Consider the following 26,392-nt stretch of genomic DNA (forward strand, 5'->3'; position numbering starts at 1 on the left):
TACAAACTGAATTAAGAAGTTGAGAAACTCAGATCTTGAATTGTACTAAATTTCAAGATGAGACAACAGATCAAGGAAAATGTATTCTCTCAGAAATCTGATCTTACTGAAGGCTAGATGTCGTGGCGAAGCTATGCTTCTACATAGTATTAAACCCAGGTGCACTTTTGCCCACAAAGTAAAATAGTTGGGAGCAATAATCCCATCTTATTTACAAATATTTGATTCCTAATTTTCATGTTTTCTGCTTGTGAGGAGTGGGAATAGTGTCGTTTACCACACAGAGGTTCCATAAGGCAAATACAGGTTTTTTTTTTTTAAGAATTTATTTATTTATTTGTCAGAGAGAGAGAGAGAGAGGGCAAGCAGCGGGAGAGCGGGCAGAGGGAGAAGCAGGCTCCCCGCCGAGCAGGGAGCCCGATGCGGGACTCGATTCCAGGACCCTGGGATCATGACCTGAACCGAAGGCAGACGCTTAACTGACTGAATCACCCAGGCGTCCCCAAAACACAGTTTTAGTTTTCTAAAGCACTTTTCAGTTTTCTTGGAGGAAGGGTATTACCACGAAGGACTTTATTCCATAAACTTTGGTTTCCATGTGCAGATGGGTCCAAAATCCCAATTTCAGTACCACAAAGTTTCGATTTCTCACTTGGGTTTGTTATAGTACAGGTCAACGCATGAAACACAGGAGGAAGGCTGGATCAGTTTTTAAAATGAACTTAGCAAAAAATAGGGACTTGAGAATCTTTGAATTCAAAACTGAAAGGGTTTATAAGTTGTCGAATCAAATCTCTGGGATCTGGAATTCCTTCTCTGGTATTCCTGGCAGACAGAATCCAGGCTTGCTTGAAGATCTTCACAGATAAGGAGTACATCATTTCATAGAGCAGCTGTTCTCTTTGTAGGGTGCAAATTATTTTTATAAAGTTTATATGAAAATTTTGTGTATGTATATGCTTGTGTGCATGTATAATACATATGCCCTGTAAGAGGTAGATTTTTTATGTAACTGCATTTTCTCTTTCAAAAGCTAGTCACATGGGCTAAGAAGTGTGAACATACTTATGGGGAAAATAAGAGAATTGGAATAGTACTTAAATTCTGGGAAATGTGCCTGTAGTATTTACCAGTGTTTTAAGAAAGCATATTTATGCTTTTAGAAACAAGGACATCTTTTTATTGATTCAGGGACTTCTACTATTTCACAATGAAAGCAGATTATAAATAAAACTTAACTGATTTTCTTTTTTTCCTTTTCCTGTAGTAACCAAATGCTTCAGCCACTGGGGTCTAATGAATAACAGCTGTGCTTCAAGTGTTTCTATAGATAAAAATTAAAGTAGGGTAACATCTAAGGATTTTTGTGGTTGTTGTTGGAGTAACAATGGGTATAGGAATAAAAAGGTAGATAAAGGCATCAGCTCTTCTACTTTATCCTTCAGGCTCTTCATGCAATAAATTAGGAAACTGGCAGAGCCTGAGAATCCATTGCATTGACAGAGAGGCTGAGGCGCTCTGACCTGGCATGCAGTTGCAAGAACCTGCAATAGAAGGGTCTAGTTCACCCACAGGGATGTCTCTGAAGACCTGGATTTTACAAGATATCTGATATGAGACTGGCTAAACGCATTAACTGCACCAGGTGGACTGGCAGAGCTGAGAAGGGGCCAGAGAGAGTGTCCTTCCAAACCTGTTCTTTGCAGAACGAAGAAACTGAGGTGATTTGCATAAGATCAGCTAGCTAGTTGCAGAACTGGGACTGGAACGTGAGCTCCTGTTCAACCCCCACTATGTCCCACTGATGGCTTCCCATAGCTGCATTATGGTTGTAACCACTCGGAATGAGATGCTATATCAGTATTACACACCTATGCATCCAATCTCTTGCCCCCATCCTCTCCCTTCTTTTAGCAAAACCTTTATGGAACGTATTTGATGCTAGTGTCATCTGTCTGTCCATATGCAGTTGGTGGAGGGAGTGAGTGTCCTTGGGTGGAAAGGTCACTTTTTCATGCTGGAAATGTGGACACGCGTGAGAGTCTCAGCCACAGTTGGATAGAGGAGAGTGTTTTCTTTTTCTGAGTCAGGACCAGGAGCTGCCAGTTGTGCCTGAGTTCTTTTCACATGGACATACCAGCTCCCAACCAATGATGGTTGCTGTTAGTTCACATCACCTCAGACTCATTTCTCTGGTCAACAAGAAGTCCATAAAACAAACAAACAAACAAACAAACAAACAAACAAAACAAGAAATCCATCAGAGGTATGAACTTGCATCTTTCCCCCCAACTGTCCTGACCCCATCTTCTCTTTTCACTTCTTTTTCTGGGTATACTTATTTCTTTTTTTCACTCTATTCTCTGGGACTGTCGCTGAAACCTCAGTTGAACCCAGCACAGGCTTAGACTGACTTAGGATGATTTTTCTGGGACCTTTTAGATGTGCAGTGTGGAGAAATAAAACGTAGACATGCTGTCCTCTAGACTTCAGCATAAAAGGCGTTGGCACTTTAGTTTGCTTCTTTGGCAATGGTGTGCACGTCCAAAAATCCAGTGCGAAAGAAAAACAGAGAAGATCAACACCTCACACCTGGACTGGTCACTCATTCATGGTCCAAGGTAGGCAGGAGCAGAGGGGAGAGTGACACATGACAAGTGCCAGGGCCATATGGCAGTAAGACAAGCCTGGCATGCTTTTGTCTGTGGCTATTTAGAGACTCTGTGGGTGTTAGTCCCACAATGCAGGCATGGTGGTAAATGCATCATTCGCCATGAGCAGCAGTGATATGTCCGTATCAGAGAAAAAGAGGCGACCTTGAATCTCAATATCATATCTTAAGCCTTTGGTTGCTTGTCCCCTAGTGTGCCGTTCTCAGAGAGGAATGAACCTCGGTATTGCTAGCTATGAAAAGATAACACCAGGTGCGGCTGGCAGTCCGGAAGGGAGGTGGTTAAGATTTGCCAAGCCATTCGAAATTCTTTATAAGTAGAAATACTTCCCCCAATGACTCTTACGAATCCAATTTTCCGGTTTAAAAGGGGCAAAGAATACGTTTTGCCATTTGTGCTAGAGATTACTATCTCTATTTACATGCAAATTACTTTAAAAGCTAGGAAAACCTATAAAATTTTAAATGTCCCACACCAGGGGGCTTAAACTAAGAGTCTTTGTCAAATAAAATGAATTCTCCAAGATGGGCTTTGAGCTACTTTCTTTGCATCTAAGCACAGCCTCTCTTAGAGGAAGGAAACAGTAAAGTTCTCACAGAGAGAAAACGTTTACCACTCAGTAAAAATCCCTGGGCTTCCCCCCGTATGAAAGCTTTAATTTAGCTCGGCCCACTCCTCTACGAGTTAATTTAGAGCACCAATAAAAGGGGATTATTTTGGGGCTGAGAATCTGCCTGGCACATTCTTTGAACCTAATAGAGCTAAATAAAGCTATCCAAACTCCTGTGATTTTTAAAGGAGCTCACCCACAAATGATAGCCCTGTGATAGTTTTTATGCACATAGCAGACCAAATGTGGAGGAACATGCTCTAATCTGGAGAGATTAGGAGCTTCGTATATGAATAGACCCACTTCTTAAACACACATTAACTGGAAAAGATACAGAATGTGAACATTCAAGTGTGCGTGAGTGCTCACAGGCACGCGCGTGTACACACACACACACACTGGGCAAATCCACTGGGCAAATCACTTAATCTCTTAGACCCTCAGTTACTTTATTGTAAAATGGGAACAGTTGTCTCCCATGAAGGGTTATCGTATTGGATATAAACAAGTTTATACATTCACATTCACCTTACAAGGATAATATTTAATTTCGATTTTTTTCCTTGCCTGTAACTTTTCTATTTTTGTATCTATTTTTTCCCATTTATTTGTCTCTCATAGTAAATGTAAGACAAGCTCATCATACATAATGAGAGTAGACTATAGAAAAGACAATAAGGGGAAAATATCCATTATTGCATTGCTCAGAGCTGAACACTCTTAACATTTTGATGTATTTCCTTCCAGTCTTTTTTTTTTTTTGCCAAATATTGTTTTGTATAGTTAAGAATATAACATATGTGTAACTTGTATTCATATATGTGGACACATGTATACATATATGCATATTCACATGTGTTCTTTCATATCATTAAAAAGCCTTTATAAACATAACTTTTCATATCGCATATCCCCCCTCCTCATCTCTATAAACATCGCCAACATCATCATTTATTGAACACTGTACCAAACTGTATATAAGTAGTTTACATATATTATATATTATTTCATTCTCATGAAATATTGATGTTTGTACACGGAGACAAATGTAGCCAATAAAGACGAAATATCGAAGAGAATAATAATATTAATCTGTAAGCCTCTGAGAGAAACTCCAGGACCATTTAAACTAATTTAACTGGCAGCAAGGTGACAGTAACACTGGTAATACCCTCGTACTTTGGAAAGTTAAAGCCAAAGAGGGATGTATACATGTGTTTCTTAGGAAGGATCTCTTGCCAGTTAGGGGTTCCTGGGTGGCTCAGTCGGTTAAGTGGCCAACTCTTAATTTTGGCTCAAGTCATGATCTTGGGGTCCTGGGATTGAGTCCCCTGTCGGGCTCCATGCTCAACGCAGGGTCTGCCTGAGATGCTCTCTCTCTTTCTCCCTCTGCCCCTACCCCCCCCCCACTCTCTCTCTCTCTCTAAAACAAATAAATAAAATACTAAAAAAAAAAAAGATCTCTTGCCACTTATATAAGCACTTGAGAATAATTTTTTCTTTTAATTTTAAAGTCTGGAGAACAAAGCGTCTTTTTGTTTTTCTGTTCCTAGGGGATGAAATCATTTAAAGATGGGTTGATGCCTCAGTGAAATGCAAAAAGCCTTCTTCCAAGGATACATAGGCACCATTCAGTGTTTGGGAGGGTGTTTTAGCATCACAGTAGAGGCCTTTTGCTTATTAAAATCCACTATTTTTCTGACCATTGAGCCTCTAAATGAAGCAGCTGAGAGGAATAACACCATATTATTTCTTTACTTTTCAAAACTCAATCTTGTAATTTCCATTTTTATCAACAGAACACATTCAGAACAGAATTGGAGCAGAGTCGATGCTGACTTGACTTGGCCAACGATTCTTAAGCACTGACTTCCACAACTAGCCCAGATTTCTGGGGAAAGCTGGCTGGTCTACCAGCCTCTGCCAAGGTGAAGGGAGAGAGAGTGCTAGAGGTGGGAGAATTAGCCTGCACAGGGGAGCAGGGTGGGCGAGGAAGAGTGGGGGGCGGGGGTCCGTGAAGAAGGGGCTCCTGGCCATTAATTTTCTAATCCTCCCTTCAGAGAGGCCCACTGGCCCCCAAGACTGTTGTTCCCCTGTGAGCGGTGCTGATGGTCTGTAATCTTTTGTCAGAGTAATTGACGGTGAAGTCTGCACTTTTGCAGCTAATGATAAATAGGGCTTTTAAAGGTTGTAATTTCTTGTTTAACCAATGCCAGTTGCAAATACTTTGTGCCGAGGAGTAATTCCTCTCTGCCAAATAAAATACAGTGGAAGTGTGTGGCGTGTTTTCCAGCGTATTGTTAGACCCAGCTTCCCCGACAGAGCACTTTCTGTGCAGGAGATGAATGTTCAGGCCGTCTGGCTGCCAATTTCAGTACAGAAAGGACTTTTCTTGTGGAAAAAGCTTTTCTGTTTCCCCGGCAAACATTAATAAGGTTTTGTATTTTTTTTTTCACTTTTAATTTTTATTCTTTCACAAAACTCTTTCAGAGAGGTAAATGTTGGGTTCCTTGAAATGAGAAGGATTCTTTGAGTTTTTCAGTGTGTCCCACTTCTTTCTCTGTTCCCTTCTGGAGCTCTGGTTTGCACACAGCTCCTCCAGAGAAATGGCAAGGAGGAGACTCTGTCAGTTTGCAGACAACTGTATTAGGAGCAGTGGTACTGGGGAAGAGAATCTCAGGGAGTCTGTCCGTCGCAAGACTGAGGGAAAACTATGGTAAAAGGGGCTGGAGAGTGGCAGAGAAGAGAGAAATAAGGGTTCCTGTGGGCTCAAAAGGAGACAGCCTTGCTTAGATTTGAATTGGGATTACTGCCTTTAAAAATGAAGCAAAGTGACACAAAAACACGATGAGAAATACCAGTTTGCCTCCAAGTACAAATGGATGCGTTTCTGGGGCTTTCACACATATGTAATTATATTTTAAATGTACCAGTGGAGTTAGCAATTTAAAGATATCCTAAGGCCAATTTTTGTCATATCTGATACTGTGTTTTTGGAAATATTCCTTTTTTTATGAATCAAGTGGCTTCAAGTGAAGCTCCTCAGGATCCTGGGAAGTGCAGCAGGTCTCGGGTGGAAGGTTGGAGGGCAGGAGGTGCTTCCAGCAGAGACAGAGCCTTTGCTGGCTTGTGTTCTGCAGGTTTCTAACATAGAGGGTGCATGGACTTTCAGATAGATATTTAGCCTGTTTGGAAAGTCCTTCAGAGCGCTCCCATGCGCTAAAAAGTTATACTTCTTCATGTCTTGAATTTGTACTTTGCATCTTTAGTAATTAGATACGTAGATACTTCACAGGTTGAAAGAAAGATGGGCAGGAGAGTTAAAAACAGGCCCAGGTTGGGGAGAGTGGGAGATGACGGACAGAGGTATTATGATGGAAGTTTAAGAATCGGAGAAGCCTCAGGCATCTTGACCACGAAAAGTAGCAGGATGAGCCACATTATTTGTGCTGACCTTCCAAATCTATAAAGCACTGATGTTTGTCTCGTGCCCAGCCAAAACCAAGCTCCATACAGTTAGCAGGATGCTGTCTGAAAGGCAAAAATATCCCTGTCACCCACTGCCCTGCTGAAAAATCCATCACTGACTCCCTTGCACTAAAAAATGAAGTCCAAAGGCGTGTTGTAAGAGCCCCACCACCACCTGGCCCTGCTTCCCCTACAGCTTCATCTTTCTTCTCTCCTCACAGCTCCCAAATGCTCAGCTGTGGCAACACGGGAGGGTCAAGATCATATCACTCACCAGCCCATCTTGAGACATCTACTTCTGTGAACCTCTAAAATTAGGACAATGACATGCTCCTACATGGCACTGTAACAAGGAATGAATGAGGTGAAAATCCACTATTAGGAATGAGTAATACTGCTTTCATCACTCTGCTCCATCCATTCCAGACTCTCCCCCCGATCAAAATGTGTATTTTTCCTTCAAAACTCAGTGCAATTACTTCCTCTTCTTTTCTCACGTGTGAAGATACAGTGGATTCCTCCTTTGTGCCACAACTTTCCAGTCTATGCCTCCATTATTTTAGTTAGTTCATTTAAAAAACTTACTTGTTTATATATCTGTTTTTCTCACTAAACTGTGAGTTCCTCGTGGGGGTGGAGGCCCCTGACCTTTCATCCCCACCAGCCAGTAGGGGTGCAGTAAACATACATTACGTTGAACAGAAAGAAAACACCAGGTAGGAAATCTGAATTGATTCATCATTGCAACTTCATTTCAGTTCCAGGGTTTAAAAGCTCAAATAAGCCTTGGGCATGAACTCATTTTAGTTTGTGACCATCTGATCGTTCCATCTCTACTCAGGCCAAAAGCTTTGCTTGCTTTGTTCAAGAATTACACATTTGTCAGACAGCCCTCCCAACCCCCCTACCCCCCACCCCCCGCACTCCCCCGCCTATGAAGTTGGCATGTGTGTGAGGTGTGTGTGAGGGAAAAGCAGACTCACATTTCTGCTAACAAATGTAATGTTCATCACAAAAAGACTAAAAAGAGAATTACTCAACTTAATTTCCTAATTTCTTAACCAGTTCCTTAGATTGAGGTGCTTGCCCAGGTTCACATCAGAAGATACCAAATTTTGATTTGTTTTCTCATGTTTCCAGTGTTCTATCACAGGAGCACCCTCTGAAGGGTAAACACTCAAATTTTAAATTTTATTTCGATAGCACTTAAGGCAAAGACAGTATAATATGGTTCTTCCATAAATGGCAATCGTAGAGTGTTTCAAACAACTTGGGGATTCCAGAAAGCTGAGGTTGTGGCAGTTCAGTGATTTATGATGCTGTGTGTAATGGATGGGTACTAGATCTATGCAATTATCTTGCTCCCATTGGCCTTGTGCATAATCGGATTTATGCTCCCACGATTCGGGGAGGGATCTGTAACTAGATGATCAGGAGAAGAATAGAAATAGCTTGCAGGCTGTAACTTCAATTCTCAATGTGTTGCCAGATCAAATGCTTAGAAGTATTTCTCTGAACGAAACACCTCTTCTAAAAATCATATGATTGTAACCCAACCATATCAAGAAGTTGGTCTCTTTATCTATTTCAATTTCTGGGTTAAAATGATACCCAACACATTCTCTCAAATTCCTATCCACTTCTTAAAAGTTCTTCCACTTTTTAATAGTTTAGGAAGCAGATTTCATAACCTCTGGATCCTTTCAGGACCTCTGGTTCTATGAGAGGCAAGCGGAGTGAAGCGTTTCAGAATTGGGCTCCATAGCCAAACTGCCAGAAGTCAAGGAGCCTCAGCTCTGTGCCCTTGGTCAGGCTGCTCATCCGCTCTTGGCCTCAGCCTCTTCATCCGCAGCATGGGGATAATAATAACATGACCTCTTAGGGGAATCAAATATGAAATATTCCACGTAATGCACTTAACAATGGCTCCTGGCAAACAGCAAGTATTCAGTAATTGTTATCAAGGAATGTTTATTAAGTACTTACTTGGGAAACCATATTCATCCAACATTAGATCCTAGAAAGTATGTAAAAGAGGTACAAAATATTGTCTCTGCCTTCACAGACTTTACAATGATAATGCCTTACTTATATGCCTCATATTGTTAGAAAAGTCATCTTATTTGAACCTCACTTACAATCCTTTCAGACATTTCGGACTTTTGTTTCCTTTTACCTTTCAGTAAAAAAAACTGGAGCTTAGGAAGGATGAGGGAGTTTGCTGAAAGATAATGAGCGACAGAGACAGGACTGGCACTTAGAGCTCTGCCTTCTTAGTACCATTTCCAGTACACACCAGGGTCTCCGTTTAGTAGCTCTTGAGACTCAAACACATAGAAAACAAAGAAGGCAATATGACAGTGCACAGAAATGTGCTAAACTGTATGAATCAAGCACTTCGTGCAATTAGGGTGAAGAAAAGAAAATAATATGATCTGGAGAAGCTGAGAAAAGGAAAAAAAATTTTTTTTTAAATTTTAAAGATTTATTTGTTTATTTGAAAGAGAGAGGGTGAGAGAGAGAGAACATGAATGTGAGGGGCAGAGGGAGAGAGAACCTCAAGCAGACTCTGCGCTGAGTGCAGAGCCCAACATGGGGCTTGATCCCACAACCCTGAGATCACAACCTGAGCCGAAACCAAGAGTTGGATGCCCAACCGATTACACCACCCAGGCACCCCAAAATTAAAATTTTAATTAAAGGTTAAAAATAACGTACACATCTACTGATCATTTTTTATTCTGAATGTTACCAGATGTTAATTTCCCCTATATATGAGATTAAATAAATGTTACTTTGCTTAGTTTTGCTAACCACTATTAAATTAATATGTTTTTTGTTAAAACTGTACTGTGCTCTTTTCTTTTACTATAAAGAGATTTGAAATATAGGTGAAATAGCATACATGAGGTGTTTTATGATGTTTGGAAGAAAGGCACCATATAAATGCAAACTTTCAGCTCAAAAGTTATGAACACAATTACATTGTCTCTCTCTAATGGAACTCTGTTCTCTCTGACTGCACTGAAAATAGAGCGGGGAACATAGATTTCTAGTTATTTTCCTGAGGTTCAACAATCTCTAGGCTGTGGTTAACTTTTGGCTTGAGACCACAAAAACACACTCCAAATATTCATCATCTCCAAAGGTTATGTAGGGTGCACGAGGTGTAATTGATTCATTGGTCATCGGTCACTGCGGTCTTTGTATAGGACTGTATGTATGCAAACATGCCTTCTCAGCTGTACTGTATTCTTAAAGGAACCTTGAGGGGCAGGAAAGACTTTAGAAAGCCAGTGACATACATCTTCCTGTCTTTTGTTTTAAGCTTCCACAAGGGATGATCTTGGAGAAACTCACCTTTAAGATAGTCTTTGTTGAAACAAATAAAATGGTAAACAGATTTGCATCAACAGATCTTCACCCTGTGTATAATAGACTATACACCAAACTTTTCTTAAGCCTAAATGTTGGACTTTCTCACTTCGTCTGGGGAATATATTGTTTTTCTGGATGCTCTATTTTTGGAAGAGGCATCAACTTGGAATCTAACTAACAGGCCTAGATTCTGTTGTTACTGGATCCTTTGTAACATTATTTTTCCAGCCTGTCAAAAAACTGCTTTCTAGAGGGACCAATAAAACTTACCTAGTAGCTTTGGTCTGGACTTTGAAACATATATGCAAATGGTTCCAAAGGCTCACATGTTAACTTGGGTCCGAGTGGGATGGTGTCACTTTGTAAGCTCTCAGAGTCTAATGGAAGAGTATCCTTAGGGATTCACCTTTAGTGCACTCTCACTCTTTTTTTTTTTTTTTTTTTTTGCCACTTTTCCTCCTCCATGTCTGCATTATGCATCAATTTATGACTGCACTGATGCGGTACTTGGTAGTACCAACCAGCACAACTTGGCAATTGACTTCACTTGGAATGGTACACACTCTGCCTTGCTTTATTTAAATTTTAAACATCTGAAATATCTATTTAAAATACTGTGGAGTTTTTTGGTTTTTGGTTTTTGGTTTTTGGGTTTTTTTGCTCGCAGCTGACTCCAGCTGGTACTGATCACATGAGCCATTGTCTGGGAGCTTCTACCTACAAACTGATATGTCAAAGTGAGTTACCAGATAGAGTTGGCATGACACTAGGTAATGATGATAGGCCACAGCAGTGTTAGTGGGCTCTACAGAAAGCCCAAACAAGTAAGATCTTTCACAATGCCACAGGTTTGTCTTTTTCCCTGTGGGCAATTGGGTCTGCTTCTAGTTCTCATGTTTATAGCCCTGTTATAGTTCAACCCAGGATTCTCTGAGCTGAGTCACACATCTACCCATACAGACACCCACACATACCACATACACACACATGCACACTGACATTCTATGAGAAATATGTCCTCCATCTTTCAGGGTCAAATTATTTTAAAATTCCAGAACTTTGCAAAGCTGTTTTTCATTTTTGCTGCCTTCTCGATTGTTTGCATAACTGCCATATCTGATCATTTTCTTTAAAAATTACTTGAAAGAAAATAAGCATCCATACCATTGAAATAACTCTGATAGCCACAGAAATCATCAGTAACGTTATTTAAAACATCATGAACATTACTCATTTGACTATAGAAATCTGTAACCATGGAATTATACAAACCGTAGTTAATCCATTGTTAAATTAATAGATTATAAAAGTGGAGATAATTAATAAATAAATATATTGTTATTTACTCTGCAGGAGTATAGATTTATCCATTGGTCAAGTATTTGAAGAGGAATTTGTAAGTTAAAATCAGGAAGAGATGTTTGAAACAGTCTAATGCAGTGCCCCATTTGACAGCAATAGAAATGGAAACCCATTTGGCAAAGTTACCTGTGTTTTTTTTTGAAGATTTATTTATTTATTTTAGATAGCGAGAGCATGAGCAGGAGGGGTAGAGGGAGAGGAAGAGAGAATCTCAAGCAGACTCCGTGCTGAGTGCAGACCCTGACTTAGGGCTTGACGTGGGGCTTGATCTCAAGATCCTGAGATCATGACCTGAGCTGAAACCAAGAGTCGCATCTTTAACAGAATGCACCACTCAGGCGCCCCCGGCAAAGTTACATTCTTTTTTTTTTTTTTTAAAGATTTTATTTAGTCACTTGACAGACAGAGACACAGTAAGAGAGGGAACACAAGCAGGGGGAGTGGGAGAGGGAGAAGCAGGCTTCCCGCTGAGCAGGGAGCCCCATGCGGGGCTCGATCCCAGGACCCTGGGATCATGACCTGAGCCGAAGGCAGATGCTTAAAGACTGAGCCACCCATGTGCCCCCAAAGTTACATTCCTAAGATTACATGACTGGGGTAAAAAAAAAATTACCTGACTTTTTAGGGACAGAAAGGATGAAAATCCACATTGTCTGACTTCTAATCTGCTGGAGCCCTCCCCCAACCATTATATAAAGTTGTCTTAATGATAAAATTCTATGAAAAAACTTTTTAAAATATTGAATTGTGGAAAATGTAGGAAAGGGTATAAAATCACTATTGTATAAATCTGGTCTGGGGCTATGACAAATTAGAGAAAATCTTTGATATTAAAAAAATGGGCTCTCTCCAGTCAAGAAATTATCTAATATTATTTGGTAACCACACATCCACAGTGGCCAGCAAAGCTAGAGCCCCTTTGGCCTTGGGAAGAGCTGGGACTGGTTCTGAAACTGAAGTCTCAGGGAAGGAAAATCATAATCATAATAAATCAGTCCCGGATTAACAGATCTGTACTAAAGGAAGACTTTTACTGATGCTGTCAAAGGAGGTATGATCACTATCCCTAGAAAACCTTAGTATAGATATAACCAAGTGAATAAAGCAAAGGAGCCCAGTAAGGGTCTGCAAAACATGTCTGAATAGCAAAAAAGGAGCAGATTTCCTTGTAAATAACTCCCTCTTTGGACAAACCATAAGAGACTCTTAATCTCAGGAAACAAACTGAGGGTTGTTGGAGAGGAGGGGGGTGGGGGGAATGGGGTGGCTGGGTGATGGACATTGGGGAGGGTGCATGCTATGGTGAGCACTGTGAATTGTATAAAACTGATGAATCACAGACCTGTACCCCTGAAACAAATAATACATTATATGTTAATTAAAAAAATAACTCCTTCTTGGGCTAGATAAAAAACTGTAAATATGTAATTTAGGATGTTCCCACTTTTGCCTAAATCCACTATCATATATATATATACTTTCCTTTAACCAACTTATGGCAAACATTTTGTTTATAAAATCTGATTTTCCAAAATCTCTTCTCCCACCTACCCTCTTAATCAGTATATGTTTTTATAGGGCTCCCCTGAATTCATAAAATCTTCCTGTTTATCCCTAAGATATTTTATTTTAAAGGTGCTGGCTTTGAAGTAAGTTAAGCAGGTCATTAAACTCCGTGCCATTTGAATTGGAATCCCAGAAGAATAGAGAAGAAGAAGAAAGTTGGCAAAAGAAAGTTCTATCAGTGATTGGGGAATGGCTCTATGGTGGAATGACAGACCAGCCTACCCCTGTTTGTCCTTCCTCTTGCTTCAACATATTGCTCTCAAAGTCCTTTAAGGGAAGTAATTTACAAATTTGAAAAAATCTAAAACTAGGAGACATGTAAAAAAAATAAATAAATAAAAAGACTCATGGAACTGGAAGGAAGAATGCTTGCATTGGCCCTGACGGCACATTGGAAACAGATGCCGAGGAAGAGAACCATTTAGGTGGAAACTTAGAAGCCATTGTTCTTACCCTTGGTTATCCTCCTCTGGTTTTCTTTTTCTTTCTTTCTTTTCTTTTCTGTTTTTTTTTTTTTTTTTTTTTTTTAAGTAGACTCCAAGCGTAGCGTGGAGCCCAACGCTGGGCTTGAACTCACAACCTTGAGATCAGATCTGAGCTGAGCTCAAGAATCAGAAGCTCAGCTGACTGAACCACCCAGGCGCCCCTGATTATCTTTTCTTTCAGTCAACAAAATTTGTTATTAGGTCTTTCCTCTATCCTGGCTTCTGCCTGTTATGAGTTGAGCAGTACGAATTCTTCCTGCCAACTTTCAGATGATGGGGAGTTGGTAGTGGTGGCCATGACATGAGTCACAGTGACACATAGATTACTCATAGGTTTCCACTCCAGGCGGACAGAATTACTTATTGACAAGGAGTTCTTTAGGGCTGTTCAACAACAGGGGACATGATTCAGTGGAATAAGATTATTCCACATGGATTTTTGAGTGTTTTGCCCAAAACGTTTTTTTTCCCCCTCATGTGACCTTAGTGCATCAGCTTCCTTAGTAGTTAAAATAGTCACACATCCTTGGAGAGGAAATCACTACATAATTAAGGTTTAGGTGTGGTTGGCAGGCAGTCATGTCGCTGTATGCTGGAGAATGAAGTAGCCGGCTTTTGCCCAAGCTCCTTTGCCAGTGAAAAGGAACAGAAAACATAGTGACTAGAAATGACTAATTAGAAGAAAATACAACCTGAAGCTAAACATAATTTTTGGCACATAGAGATGACTGCACCAGGACATGTCTAAAATGGTCAGTGATTCCGTATGTGTCATCATTATCAAAGCCAAACATTTATTGGGTGCTGCTAAGAAGTATGGGGCTCCATTCTACAGGCTTTGCTCACCTGCCTTCGAGGCTTGCCTTCAATTTGAGGAGATAATTACTGATGCAAAGTCTTGCACAGAGAAAGTACATGAAAAGCCTGGATAACACATACTCCTGGAATTTACATGTCTTATAAACAATGCAGTAAACCTTCATTTCAGGAAAATTTCTGTGCCAAGACTTTCCAGAAACTCATCCCGGAAGGGGCTGTCAGGTTTGGTGGCTGAATGTGATTGACCAGGGTGTGCCAAAAAGACATTTCCTTTTTTCTTTTTTTTTTCTTAGATTTTATTTATTTATTTGAGAGAGAGAGAGCATAAGCAGGGGGAGAGGCAGAGGAAGAGGGAGAAGCAGACTTCCCACCAAACAGGGAGCCCGAGATCATGACTGGAGCTGAAGGCAGATGCTTAACCGACTGAGCCACCCAGGAACTCCCCAAAATAGGCATTTTCACCAAGCACCATTAACATATTCATTCTGCGTTCCAAGAAAAGTGCCTCAAATGTGCCAAGCACTAATGCTGGATGCTGGGACACACAGTTAACAAGTCAGAAGATGTTCCTCATGGAGCTCATATTCTAGTGCGATGGTCAGAAGCAATAATCACATTTGGTCAGGAGTGTTGTTAGAAGGCAGATGGTTCAGATGCTGGACGGAAGATCATGAGGGGAAGGCTGCTTCTGGTTGGTGATCAGAGAAGGTCCTTGGAAATCGCTGACAGGTAAACTGAGGCTTGGAGGAGGACAAGAAGCCATCGATATAAAGGGTCAATGGATACAGGTAAGGCCTAGGATGTGTTGTTAGGCAGAACCAAGACTAAAGAAGAATAGAAATGAAAGCAAGGAAAATGTCAGCGCTGTCTGCAGCACAACTAGAGTAGGGTGGGCCACAGTGAGGCTGAGAGAGGGATGCTGGACTTCAATAGGGCAGAGAAAGCCTCTGCAGACTGTCTTCTGACCTCCCTCCCATGCTGCTGTCCCCGCCCTCCTCCCTGGCCCATTATTGGCTCTGATGGCTGCCACCCTTACTGGAGTATCTTTTTTTACTGTCACTTTACTTTTCAAGTATTTGTGACTTCTTTCCCCACACCAGTTATAAAGTTCTTGAAGGCAGACTACACGTAATGTTTCTCTGTATTTCTCAGAGTGCCTACTTGCCCAGCATGTCGCACATGCTCAATAAATATTTGTTCAAATGAATGAATAAGGTGATAGGTCAGGATTGAGTGTGACCATTGTTAGTGATGCCACTTTGGGGAGTAGCCTAAGCTGGTTGATACAGACCCTGTTTTCAGCAAGGCTACTGTCAGCTAACCCATGGTTAAGAAGTCAAGGAAAAGAAATAGTAGGTATTCTCATTTCTGTTTGCTAAATTTAAAGTCTTATAGAAACCTTCAGGTTTCCTCTTTCTTTCGACTGTGCTTATAGGTGAACAAATTCTTTTAAATAAAGAGTCACATCGATTCCAGCTTGGAGACTGATCTCTGTAGAGTGCTCTGGGTATGGAGGAACAGGTCAATCACCGGGCCTTTCTCCAGGCATGGGTGATGATAGTATAGTCCTCATCCAATATATCATCTAGCCAAAGGTGTTCTAAAACAAAGACAAAACAAAACAACGCAAAACCAGAAACACAACAACAACAACAAAAGGACAAGATTCAGACATTGCCTTAAACAATCAATTATTGAAAGTTTTCCATTGGGCTAGGTACGGAAAATATAAAACAATCCTAAAAACCCACAATGCTGGATTTGGAAGAGATCTTAGTCACCTAGTTCAACTTGTGATTTTGCCAGTAAGGACCCTGAGGCCTAACATCACCGGTTTGACCAGTAATCCTGCTGGGTTAGAATCTGAGCTTCCTGATCGCCCATCCGAAGCCCTGTCTAAAATTGTTCCGTAATAGAATTTAAAACAAAATAGAAGGAAATGTGTATGCCTAATTGTGACAATTTTAAAAACATGTATTGTTTATATCTTACATTTTACAACCCATTTTACAGACAAGATTGAAATTCAGAGATGTTACAGCGTGGCCTATTCCTCCAAAAAATATTAAGCTTTAAATCACTGTTTACATTTTGGCTTTTCTTATTCCTAAAAGAGAATTTTAGGGGTTTCTGGGTGGCTCGGTCTGTTAAGCGTCCGACTCCTGGTTTCGGCTCAGGTCTCGATCTCAGTGTCCTGGGAATGAACCCTGTGTCCGGCTCCACGCTCAGCGGGGAGTCTGCTTGAGATTCTCTCTCTCCCTCTCCCTCTGCCCCCACTCGGGCGCATGCTCTCACTCATTCTCTGAATAAATAAATAAATCTTAAAAAAGAGAGAGAGAGAATTTTAATTTCCTTTCACTTAAACATCATTTAAAAACCAAGCTTCTTATGTTGACCATGTTAGCATATTTCGGTCTTCATATAGGTCTGATGTCAAAGACAGGAGCAACAGTTGCAAGGGGCTTTATTTTTCTCTTCAGTCCCCTCTTTTACTCTATATGGTGTCATTACAGAATTACCTTGGCTCCATCTCTTATTGCAATGAAAACTGAATTCTCTGTTCCCTGTGGCTTTCTGTGCTGTAGGCTTCTTGCCCTATAGTTAAAACTTAAGATGGAAAAAAAAAGGAGAAAAAAAGGAGAGAAAAAACAACTTGAGATGAAAAAGTTGAGCAAGTGAAAGTCATGCCTCTCTTCTCAGGTATTTAAGTGCCTCATAATAGCCTCTCAATTGTCTTTTATCCAACAAAGAGTCTTGTTCCATCACTGCTATCCTTCCAAGAGCTGAGCTTCCTCATTAACTATGTGCATCTCTTTCATTGCTCTCTGTTTTCAGTTTTGCTTTTTTAAACCTGTTTTTTCCCCCAGATTTTTCTTTAGAACATTAAAATTTATTACCAAAAAAAAGAAAAAGAATCATTAAAAAATACGACTTAGGGTGGTTACCTCCCATGAAGACACCAATTTCTGCAGCTAATGTCAAGATTGATGTTGTGTCTCTTAACAAACTGACAACAGTCTCACTACAAAGGGGAGACACCACCAGCAGAAGTCAGGAGCTTACGGCTCATCTAGAGCTCTGTTTGTAATCCTACTTGAATACCAGTACTTTCATAGAGACCACACACCTGGAATATGGCAAGTTTAGAAAGCTTTTAAAATCTCAGTCAGAACTCACTCTTTTCCCAGAACTTTGCCTTTCTTGGTTTTCTTTTTATCCCTTTGGCATTTACCAAAGTGCTCAGACATTCAGAAAAAAAAAAAGTCACTGAATAAATATTGAGTAATGTGACCCAAGATTTGTGTTTTCAGACATGTGGCAACCAAATTAGTCAACCCAAGGCACACAGGCTGGGAAATCATTGAATTTTCATAGCCTGGCTTTAGCCCTTGCCCTTCTTCCTTTTTCATGTTTTCTTTTTTTTTTAAATTCATTTCTAGTGAGATTACTTGTTAAAGGTGCCAATGGCTTACCTGTCTTTGAGTCTAGAATCTGCCTGCTTTCTGAATGTTACCCCAAAATCTGAATTGAGAAAAGAAAATTGTCTTGTTAGAAAGCCAGGAGTTGACTAGCAGCAAAAAATGTCCCAAATGGGGCTTTTCAGACAAATGTCTGTGCATGATTTCTATAGTTCAATTTTGGATCAACCACCATATCTCAGATCTCGACTTTTAAAGCTTTTGTTCATTTGTCAAGCTTCTTAGATCTCAGTCCTGCAGTCCATCAAACCAATGAAGCCGTATCACATATGTGAGTGGTTTTCTCACTTTCTCTGCAGTTATGCTGTGATAGAAATCTTACTGATTAAATACCAACAAATAGTGAACAGAAGGAAAAAAAAAACAACAGCAGTGGTTTTGAGCAGTCTGTCTCTGGGGAGAAACCGTAACAGCAGTGGTGGTTGTGAAACCCGCCACCTGCCAAATGCCTACTGTGTGCCAGGCTGTATGCCTGTGGTGTGCTCATCACATTGTCAAATGACCATAGGAAGTAGGTCATCTTACTTCCGTTTTACCGTTTTGCAAACTGAGGCTCAGAGAAGGAAGGTGCCTTACCCAAGGCCACACAGCCAGTAAGTAGCAGGGCCTGTGGGAGAGTGCAGGTCATCCCGTTCGGTTCCCAAGCCAGTTCACCTTCCACTCCCCCCTCCACTGTGCCCACTTCCCAATGGCAGTTTAGTTGGGTCTGATGGGAATATTCTCATTTTCCGGGTTGGGTTTTTTGTTTGTTTGTTTGTTTGTTTTTTGACATCTGAAAATGAAACTAGGTAAATAAGGGATTCATCCATAGAGAAATTGGGGGTAGGTTACATATCTGAAGCCAGAATTTTATTTTATTTTTCATCCAAGAGAAGGTATTTGTTCAGCAATTGAATTCCTATAATAATAATTCCAATATATAAATATTCTACATCTGATCCCTAATTTGTATTTATTGAACATTGAATGCAAACATACACTTTGTACTCCGAGGTTACAGTGGAAAATAGACTCAGAGTCACATGGAAGATGCTAGCATGGGGGAAATTATGCAAATAGAGAGTGAGGGTTCCAGCATGGGACTGCATGAGGAGGCTCGCTTTATATTGGGTCTCCTCGGGGGTTCCAATCAGGAATGCTTTCAGATAAACGTCTTAAGAGAGTTAAAGTAGATAAGGTGATTCAGAGTTTTGACTCTCTGGAATAGTATCTGTCCTGGAGAGGTGCAAGGAAATACATGAGACGAAGAGTCCAAAGCAGTGCAGGTCCCATGAGGATACCCAAACTCTTCGGGGTTCTGTCTTTCCAAGGAGAGTCAGCTATACTGAGAGAGCTCAACATTGAGCTATCTCCACATAAAACCACTGTAGCTTTACATGGAGCTACTGACTCAACTTGGGTGTCAAAACTATTACAAATAATATTTCACGCTTTTAAGAGCATTTTATTCTCCAAAGGACGTATGTCCCCAAAATTACATTTGAGGTGTTCCCATGCTATTTTCTAAGGCTTAAGACTGATACTTGACTAAAAATAAATAGTGTTATTTGCCAAGTTGACAGTAAAGAAAGAAATATGCACATCAAGGGCCATTATGTGAAGTTCAAGGTCTAGCAGCTGCAATGTGAGGATGCACCCGCACAGCTGGGCATCAGCGTTGGCAGAGACCTGGTCAGTCTTGAGAGTTGCTGGGATTCAGTGGTGGAGGATCCCAGGTATGCTGTTGAGAAGGTGCAGATGTGCTGCTAAACTTGGTTTTGGTCATTGTGATGCGCTAAGCTCGGTCCACACTGCAACAGTTATCCCAGTTAAATGACCCATGTGCCATTTATCGGAGTACATATTAAAAGGATGCTGTCCTAATTGCAATTGGAGCTTAGTGTAGCCAAAGAAACTCAAATGAATGCCACAGATGTATCTTGCTGCTTTTCATAGGCCTTGCAATAAAAGCTAAACAGTTTTTAGTGGCTTTTGCAATTATACTTCCCTTCAATTTTCCAAAGGTTGCAGGGCCCGAACCACACAAATCCCATTAAAGTAAGTAGTTGTGCAATATAAGTTCCTTTGAAAACATTCTTCAATGCCCATAAAATGATCAGCGGGCTGCTCTTTAGATCCGCTGGCCTGCCATGTTTTCAACCAAAAGGAAGAAGGCAAGCTTTGATGTGGTGGTTGGTCTCTGCTACTGAAGCTGGCGTTTTATCTTCTTGCATCAGATTTCTTTCCAAATTGATGTGACTCAGGCATACGAAACACATTTTTCTTCAGATTTTATTCCTAAAATATGTTTTTGCTGTACCTTTAAATTATATTTGGCTGACCTATTTGGAATCTCCAAGGCTTCTCCCACCAGATGCAGAGCAGAAGAGGGTCGGGGTCTTTGGGAGTTAACTGAAGCCTGCCTAGCAAGTGCGAGGCTGTAGTGAGCTGGGGTCACTGCGTGCTACCTGGTCTTCCTGTTTAAGGATGGCCCTCCTCACATTGTCTTCTCCACCCACCCTTCAGTGCAGCTTTGGCAGCCAGATGTGGAGTCCACAGTGAATTCCAGCCTGGAGCCAAGGACAGAGCTATTGTTCCCTTTAACTTGTATTTGAACGCACCCGGGGCATCACACCTAGGACTTGGGCTTTCTTACCTGGAGCAATGTTCATATGTGTTCTCATCCCGATCCATTACAAATGCCATTCTCTTTAGCATCTCTTTCTCACCGGTGTTTCTGCTTGTTTAAACCCCTCCTTTATCTTGGAGCTGCTTTTCTACTAAGGAATAAAAATGAAGGACAAATTTCTGCATTTACAAAGGAATCAGAACCACACAGCCTCTCCCATCTCTACATCTGATGACTAACCTATTTGAAAAAGAAATGGTGAAAGTTATTTCCTCCACAGGTAAAGTTATCCAGAAACAAACGATACTGTTAACCTAATTATTTGCTATGGACTGTTAAAAAGAATAATTGGAATTCAGAAATTATTCAGCCCTTTAAAACTTCAGATGAATCACCAAAGTTCTAATTTTCTGGGACTGCTTCTATGCCACAATACTACCATGATTGTTTCCAGATTTTATTGTCATGTAATTTATCAAGAGACCCTAAATCATTTCTACAGGAATATAGGAGTGCTTCGAGGTGACAAAACATTGACACAGATAGAACTGATCCATAATTTTTTTAAAGTATTTGATTACATACTAAAATATATGTAGGGATTAGGAGAATGGAGAGATCAGTATGGATGGAAGTTATCGGCAAAGTCTTACAGGAAGTCAGTTTAGGATGTGTCATAGAAAACAGAGATTTTGAACTGTGTCCTAAGAAAGTGAAGGACTAAATATGGGTGTGGAGAGAAGATGGAAGATGGGGTTTGCTACTGTGCAAAAATCACCCTGCACATATTTAATTGATGAAGCAGAGACTTATGGAGGCCATTGAAAAAGGAACTTCAAGAACATCTGGATCAAAGTAGCTATTCCAGATGAGAATGTTTACATTTTTTAATGACTCTTCTGGTAGGAATGACAACATGTGATACACATGGACCCTCTATCTTAGAATGACAACATGTGATACACATGGACCCTCTATCTTAGACCCTCTTTATATAAATCATATGGAAAGACCTGCATTTCCCATAAGATTTCCCCAGGGTCATGGTTTTTTATTTGTATCTCAAATGTTTCATATGCATGACTATTGTCATTTGCACTTGAGACTGGAGTGGAATTAAGAGTGTTGGCTTCTTGCTCTGGCTCAGGCACAGCTGGTATTGTGATTTGGGGGCAGTCACTTCATTCTTCCAGGCTTCATTTACCTCATCTATAAAATAAGAGGGTGGAATTAGACAATTTCTCTGGCTTCATTTGGTGCCAATGTTTTATGACTCATGATTCCAAGTGAAAATACACCTGCTCACAAGGCCATTTTGCTGGTTTTTATTAGAAATCGTGGCCATAACTGTATACTTGCAATTTACTCAATCATCCACAACATACATAAAAATACATAATCATTCATAAAATCCATAAACACCTTGGATTAGAAATATTACGATTTTGATAAAAATGCATCCAGTCCTCTGAGGTTATTTTGCAGCTTGGTGACTCCTACCCACTTCAGAATTCCAAAGCATGAGATGCTCCCCGACGTCCAACTGGACATCAGTATCCTTGGGCAGCATATGTTAAAACCAACCTTCTCTGTAACTGGTTTTACGGAAAGATGACCCTCCTCCAATGATAAAAACACACTGCCTTCTCTCCCCTCTCTTCAACCAGCATCCAGAATCTGCTAAAAATTGCTTATCACGGGCCCTTCCAATGCCCCACATTTGTAAATCTCTGCGATGTTGACGTCTCTTCTCATGCTGCCCAGGAGACTGTGTTGGGTCCCATCTTCTGTGTTCTTGGAGGAAAACAGGGAGCACGCAGTTTGTGGTTATGAGCAAAGACAGCCAAGCCCAGGGGCTGCCGCTCAAGCTGTCTCTGTTGCCCGCTCATTGTCTCGTTCCATTATACTTGCACTTGGGAGGACATTTGCCAGATCCAGACTCCTTGGACCCCTGTTATTTGTGTGTCTTTTCTCACCTTCAACATGATCTGGACTGGTGTTTTCCTTTGTTAAAAACAACAAGAACATTCAGTGGGAAACTTTTGCTGGCCTCATTTCAGGCCATCATAGCTATTTATTCTGTGTCATAAACTATAATTCTCCATTTCCCTTACTCCCACGTCAGGGGAGCTGGTGGTTTATGGTGGACAGTCGGTGGAATTTGAGTGAAAGGTGGAAGATTTCAAAGAACTACCAAGAGATTATGTAGCAGGTTATAGGACTAAGAACAAAACATAAAATACTCTTGTTCTTGATCACAGTTTGGCAGTACAAAAAGAAAAGGTTCATAAAACAGCATAAAGGATTTAGAATTTGTGGCTATACCTGAGAAAGACTTTTCTCTGAGGGAAGCAAACGAATCATAGGATTGGCTTAATAAGAGATTTCCTTTATGTGAATAAACATAAAAGCCTAGGATCTGTCTAATTGGTCTCAGTCCTGGGCAGGTATGGAAGCTACAGATTTTTTCCAGGACTCTGTTTAATAGGAGCATGAAATACATGTTGTGGTGCTGTCAAAAAGGCCTAGATGACCTAGAGAGACCTGAAGTACAAGACAGATAAAACTGTAGAAAAAAAATTTGGGAAAGAGAATGAAAACAACAGGAAAGCCTCCAAATATTTAAATACAAAGGAGAACATAGATGTGAGGCCGCTGCTGAGCGCTGTTTGACCCCAGGTGTTTGGATTCCGGTGTGGATGTAATTGTAAATGAATTTTGCTGATAGGTGAATAGTGGTATAATCAGGATGTTGGCTGGGATATTGCAGGCCTTGATCGATCCCAGAAATCATGATAATTAAATTGGCTCCATTCTCAGGATGCTGCAGACCTGACATTCTTATTGAAAGTGTCACAGCAACTTCTTCAACACAAGGCTCCTGGTGGAGATACCACAAATAGAAAAAAAAAAAAAAAACAGGGAGGTGGTCAACTGTGAACATGACCCTAAAACTGAAAGAATAAGTGTCAGCACCTTCTTAGCTGGAGGAATGAGATTGAGATTGTATGGATTTTTTCAACAAGAACAGTTTTCTAAAGACAAGAAAAGTTTCACATTCAACAAGTGCTTACTATATCTGGGTGCTTTATTTTTATTTTTTTTATTCTTTTTTTTATTTTATTATGTTATGTTAATCACCATACATTACATCGTTAGTTTTTGATGTAGTGTTCCATGATTCATTGTTTGCCTATAACACCCAGTGCTCCATGCTATCTGAGTGCTTTAAATATCCAGAGGAAATGCGCAGTCTCTGTTCTAAGCTTCTGTTCTGGGAAGGCAGCACTCATGATGAAGGGATCTCTGATCAAAACCACTTGGAGGCCTCAGTTGTCAGGCACTGAGAGATCTGGGCCAGGAGCTCCTGGATATAAGCTACACTTTGAATCCACACCCAAATTTAGAACATGCCCACAATTTGTGATAATAATAATATTACAGCTCAGATAGGTATCACTTTTCTTTAGGACTTCATGATTCATGCTAGTTGCTTTTTTTTTTTTTAAGTAGACTCCATGTCCTGCCTAGAGCCCAACATGGGGCTTGATCTCAGGACCCTGAGATCAAGACCTGAGCCAAAATCAGGAGTCGGAGGCTTCACCGACTGAGCCACCCAGGCGCCCCTGGTTGCTTTCTTGAGTGTGTTGTGTGTTTATAGTCAGAGAGGAACAGGAGAGCTCACATGTTGGAAAAAATGGCTGAGAGCTACTCTCTATTGCGTGTGGAGCAAGGGGCCAAACCCTGATTTCCCTCTATCCTCACTCTCATTCCTCCTGTTTTTCTTTGGGCTGAGAGTCTGAGGGGAGGGCCGTTGGAAGTGTAAGTCCAGTTCACCAGGCCAAGCATGTGTCTTGGGCCTCCGCACCTCTGCGCCATAAATCTCTGGGCGCCACATGGCCTCTGCAGTGGCCAGGCCTCACAGGGATGTCTTGCTGGTGACGGTGGCCCAGCTGGTGTTCTGCTCAGCTTCACACATCCATCATTCCGGCCTGCGCTGATGCGGGTGGCAGGACTGGAGCGAGCTACTCTCTTATTTCCTTGGGCAGGCTGGATGAGCAGCTTGCCAAGATGTCTTTGGGGGAACTGAGAGGAAAACGGAGGGGGGGATCTTGACAGGTGAAACCTTGGGGGTCACGATTCCCCAAAGTTTCTGGGTGAAACTGTTTCAGAGATCTTTCAGTTCGGTTCCCTGTACTTCTGTTCTCATTGGGCGAGTCCCAGGCCAATGCTGGCTTGGGTGGATGGTGTGGGAGCACCATCCCTGATCTAGGCTGAGGCTTTGGAAGCTGGCCTTAGCAAGAGCACAAAGCCTTGAGCAAATGCACTTAGGAATGACTTGGTGTTTCCAGGAGAACACGTGGTAAAACAGACTCCCTCTCATCAGTTTGACTAACTCCTGCATTTGTGTTTACTTAGGTATGTTGAGGAGAAGGAACCAGGGAATAGTTGGTTTCCCTGGTTATGAAACTGTACAAATGAACATAATATAACATAAGACAAAGAAGGTCCAAGGCAATCTACTCTTCTTCCCCCATCCTACAGAAGTCCAGAGAACATGGGTAGGAGTAAGATTTTCCTTTAGCCATCTCTGACAAAACAGCCTTCAAGGAGCATGCAAGAAATGTCTCCCTGTCAGTTCAGGTCTGGTCCCAGATTCAGAAGTAGCAGCCAGACCTCAGAACTGCCGGGGGTCCTTGGCCGGTGGACTCAAGAGCACCGATGCCTGTCCTCATCTGCACACTGAATGTGACATTTAGCTCTAACACTAGAGATGTAAGAATGTGAGCAAAGGAAACAATCTCTTACTGTAGATATTCAGCAGAGGAGTGTAAACAGGGACCCGGACGTGACTTTAGCTCCTTAGCATCCATTTCTTCTGCTCCAGATGATCAGCTGAACTCCGAGGAAAAGAAAAAGAGAAAGCAGCGGAGGAACAGGACGACGTTCAACAGCAGCCAGCTGCAGGCTCTGGAGCGCGTCTTTGAGCGGACACACTACCCAGACGCCTTCGTGAGAGAGGACCTCGCCCGCCGGGTGAACCTCACTGAGGCCAGAGTGCAGGTAACCGAAGTATTGCTTCAGGGGCACGCATCACAAACTGTTCAAAAATGCCAGTCGTTGGTTTCACACAGGAGCTGCTACTAAGAAAGATTACAAAGGGGCAGCATGAGGACAGAATCAGATCCTAACTGTGTTTCTTTGGGCAGCATAGTATTTGTGTTTTTATTTTTAAAGATTTTATTTATTTATTTGTGAGAGAGAGAGCGAGCACAGCAGGGGGAGCAGCAGGCAGAGGGAAAAGGATGCAGAGGGAGAAGCAGGCTCCCCGCTGAGCAGGGAGCCCGACGTGGGGCTCCATCCCAGGACCCTGGGATCATGACCTGAGCAGAACGCAGATGCTTAACCGAGTGAGCCACCCAGGTGGCCCAGCATGGTATTTTTACAAATCAACTTTAAGCCTTTAGGGGGGCAGAATATGCCCTGCTGCGAGGCTCACTACTCATAGCTGCCTGCCCTTGCAGATTCCAGTTACAGACATTGTAATTCTGAGCATTTGACTCTACACCTCCCACCCCAGCTTTCGATTTGAGCTTTAGGGTGGCCAAGGAGATGAATTCTCTGCTCCCTACCTCAGATTTCCTTCCCCGATTTTGGGAGCTCCAAACCTGCAAGAGATTTATTATAAAGACACATGGTTGTGGACACTGGTGGGAGTGTAAATGAGCACATCAAAGACCTCGCATTTAAGAACGGAGTTATGAGCATGTTCAAGTGGGTGATTTTGTGTTTCTGTGAAGTGATGAAGGGCAAGGGCATGCAGGACAGTGTAGCAAGAGAACAGCACTCCTTTCTAACATTAATGCCATGACACATCAACTGCAATCCAGACACCTTGAAATAATACAACCTGGGATTAGTAATAATGATGATAATCACCTAAT

The 26,392-nt window shown here is 41.4% G+C and overlaps 1 protein-coding gene across 3 annotated transcripts in view; it reads left to right on the forward strand.

Moving 5' to 3' along the window:
• PRRX1 (paired related homeobox 1) overlaps nucleotides 1-26,392 on the forward strand; it is a 78,155-nt gene that overhangs the window by 30,863 nt on the left and 20,900 nt on the right. For all 3 annotated transcript variants that reach the window (XM_032389254.1, XM_032389253.1, XM_032389252.1), the window contains exon 2: nucleotides 25,336-25,511. In XM_032389254.1, the coding sequence (XP_032245145.1) occupies nucleotides 25,336-25,511 (176 nt within the window). The remainder of the gene's footprint in view (nucleotides 1-25,335; nucleotides 25,512-26,392) is intronic.

Source organism: Phoca vitulina, unplaced genomic scaffold (assembly GCF_004348235.1).
Source record: "Phoca vitulina isolate PV1807 unplaced genomic scaffold, GSC_HSeal_1.0 scaffold54, whole genome shotgun sequence".
Classification (NCBI taxonomy): Eukaryota; Metazoa; Chordata; class Mammalia; order Carnivora; family Phocidae; genus Phoca; species Phoca vitulina.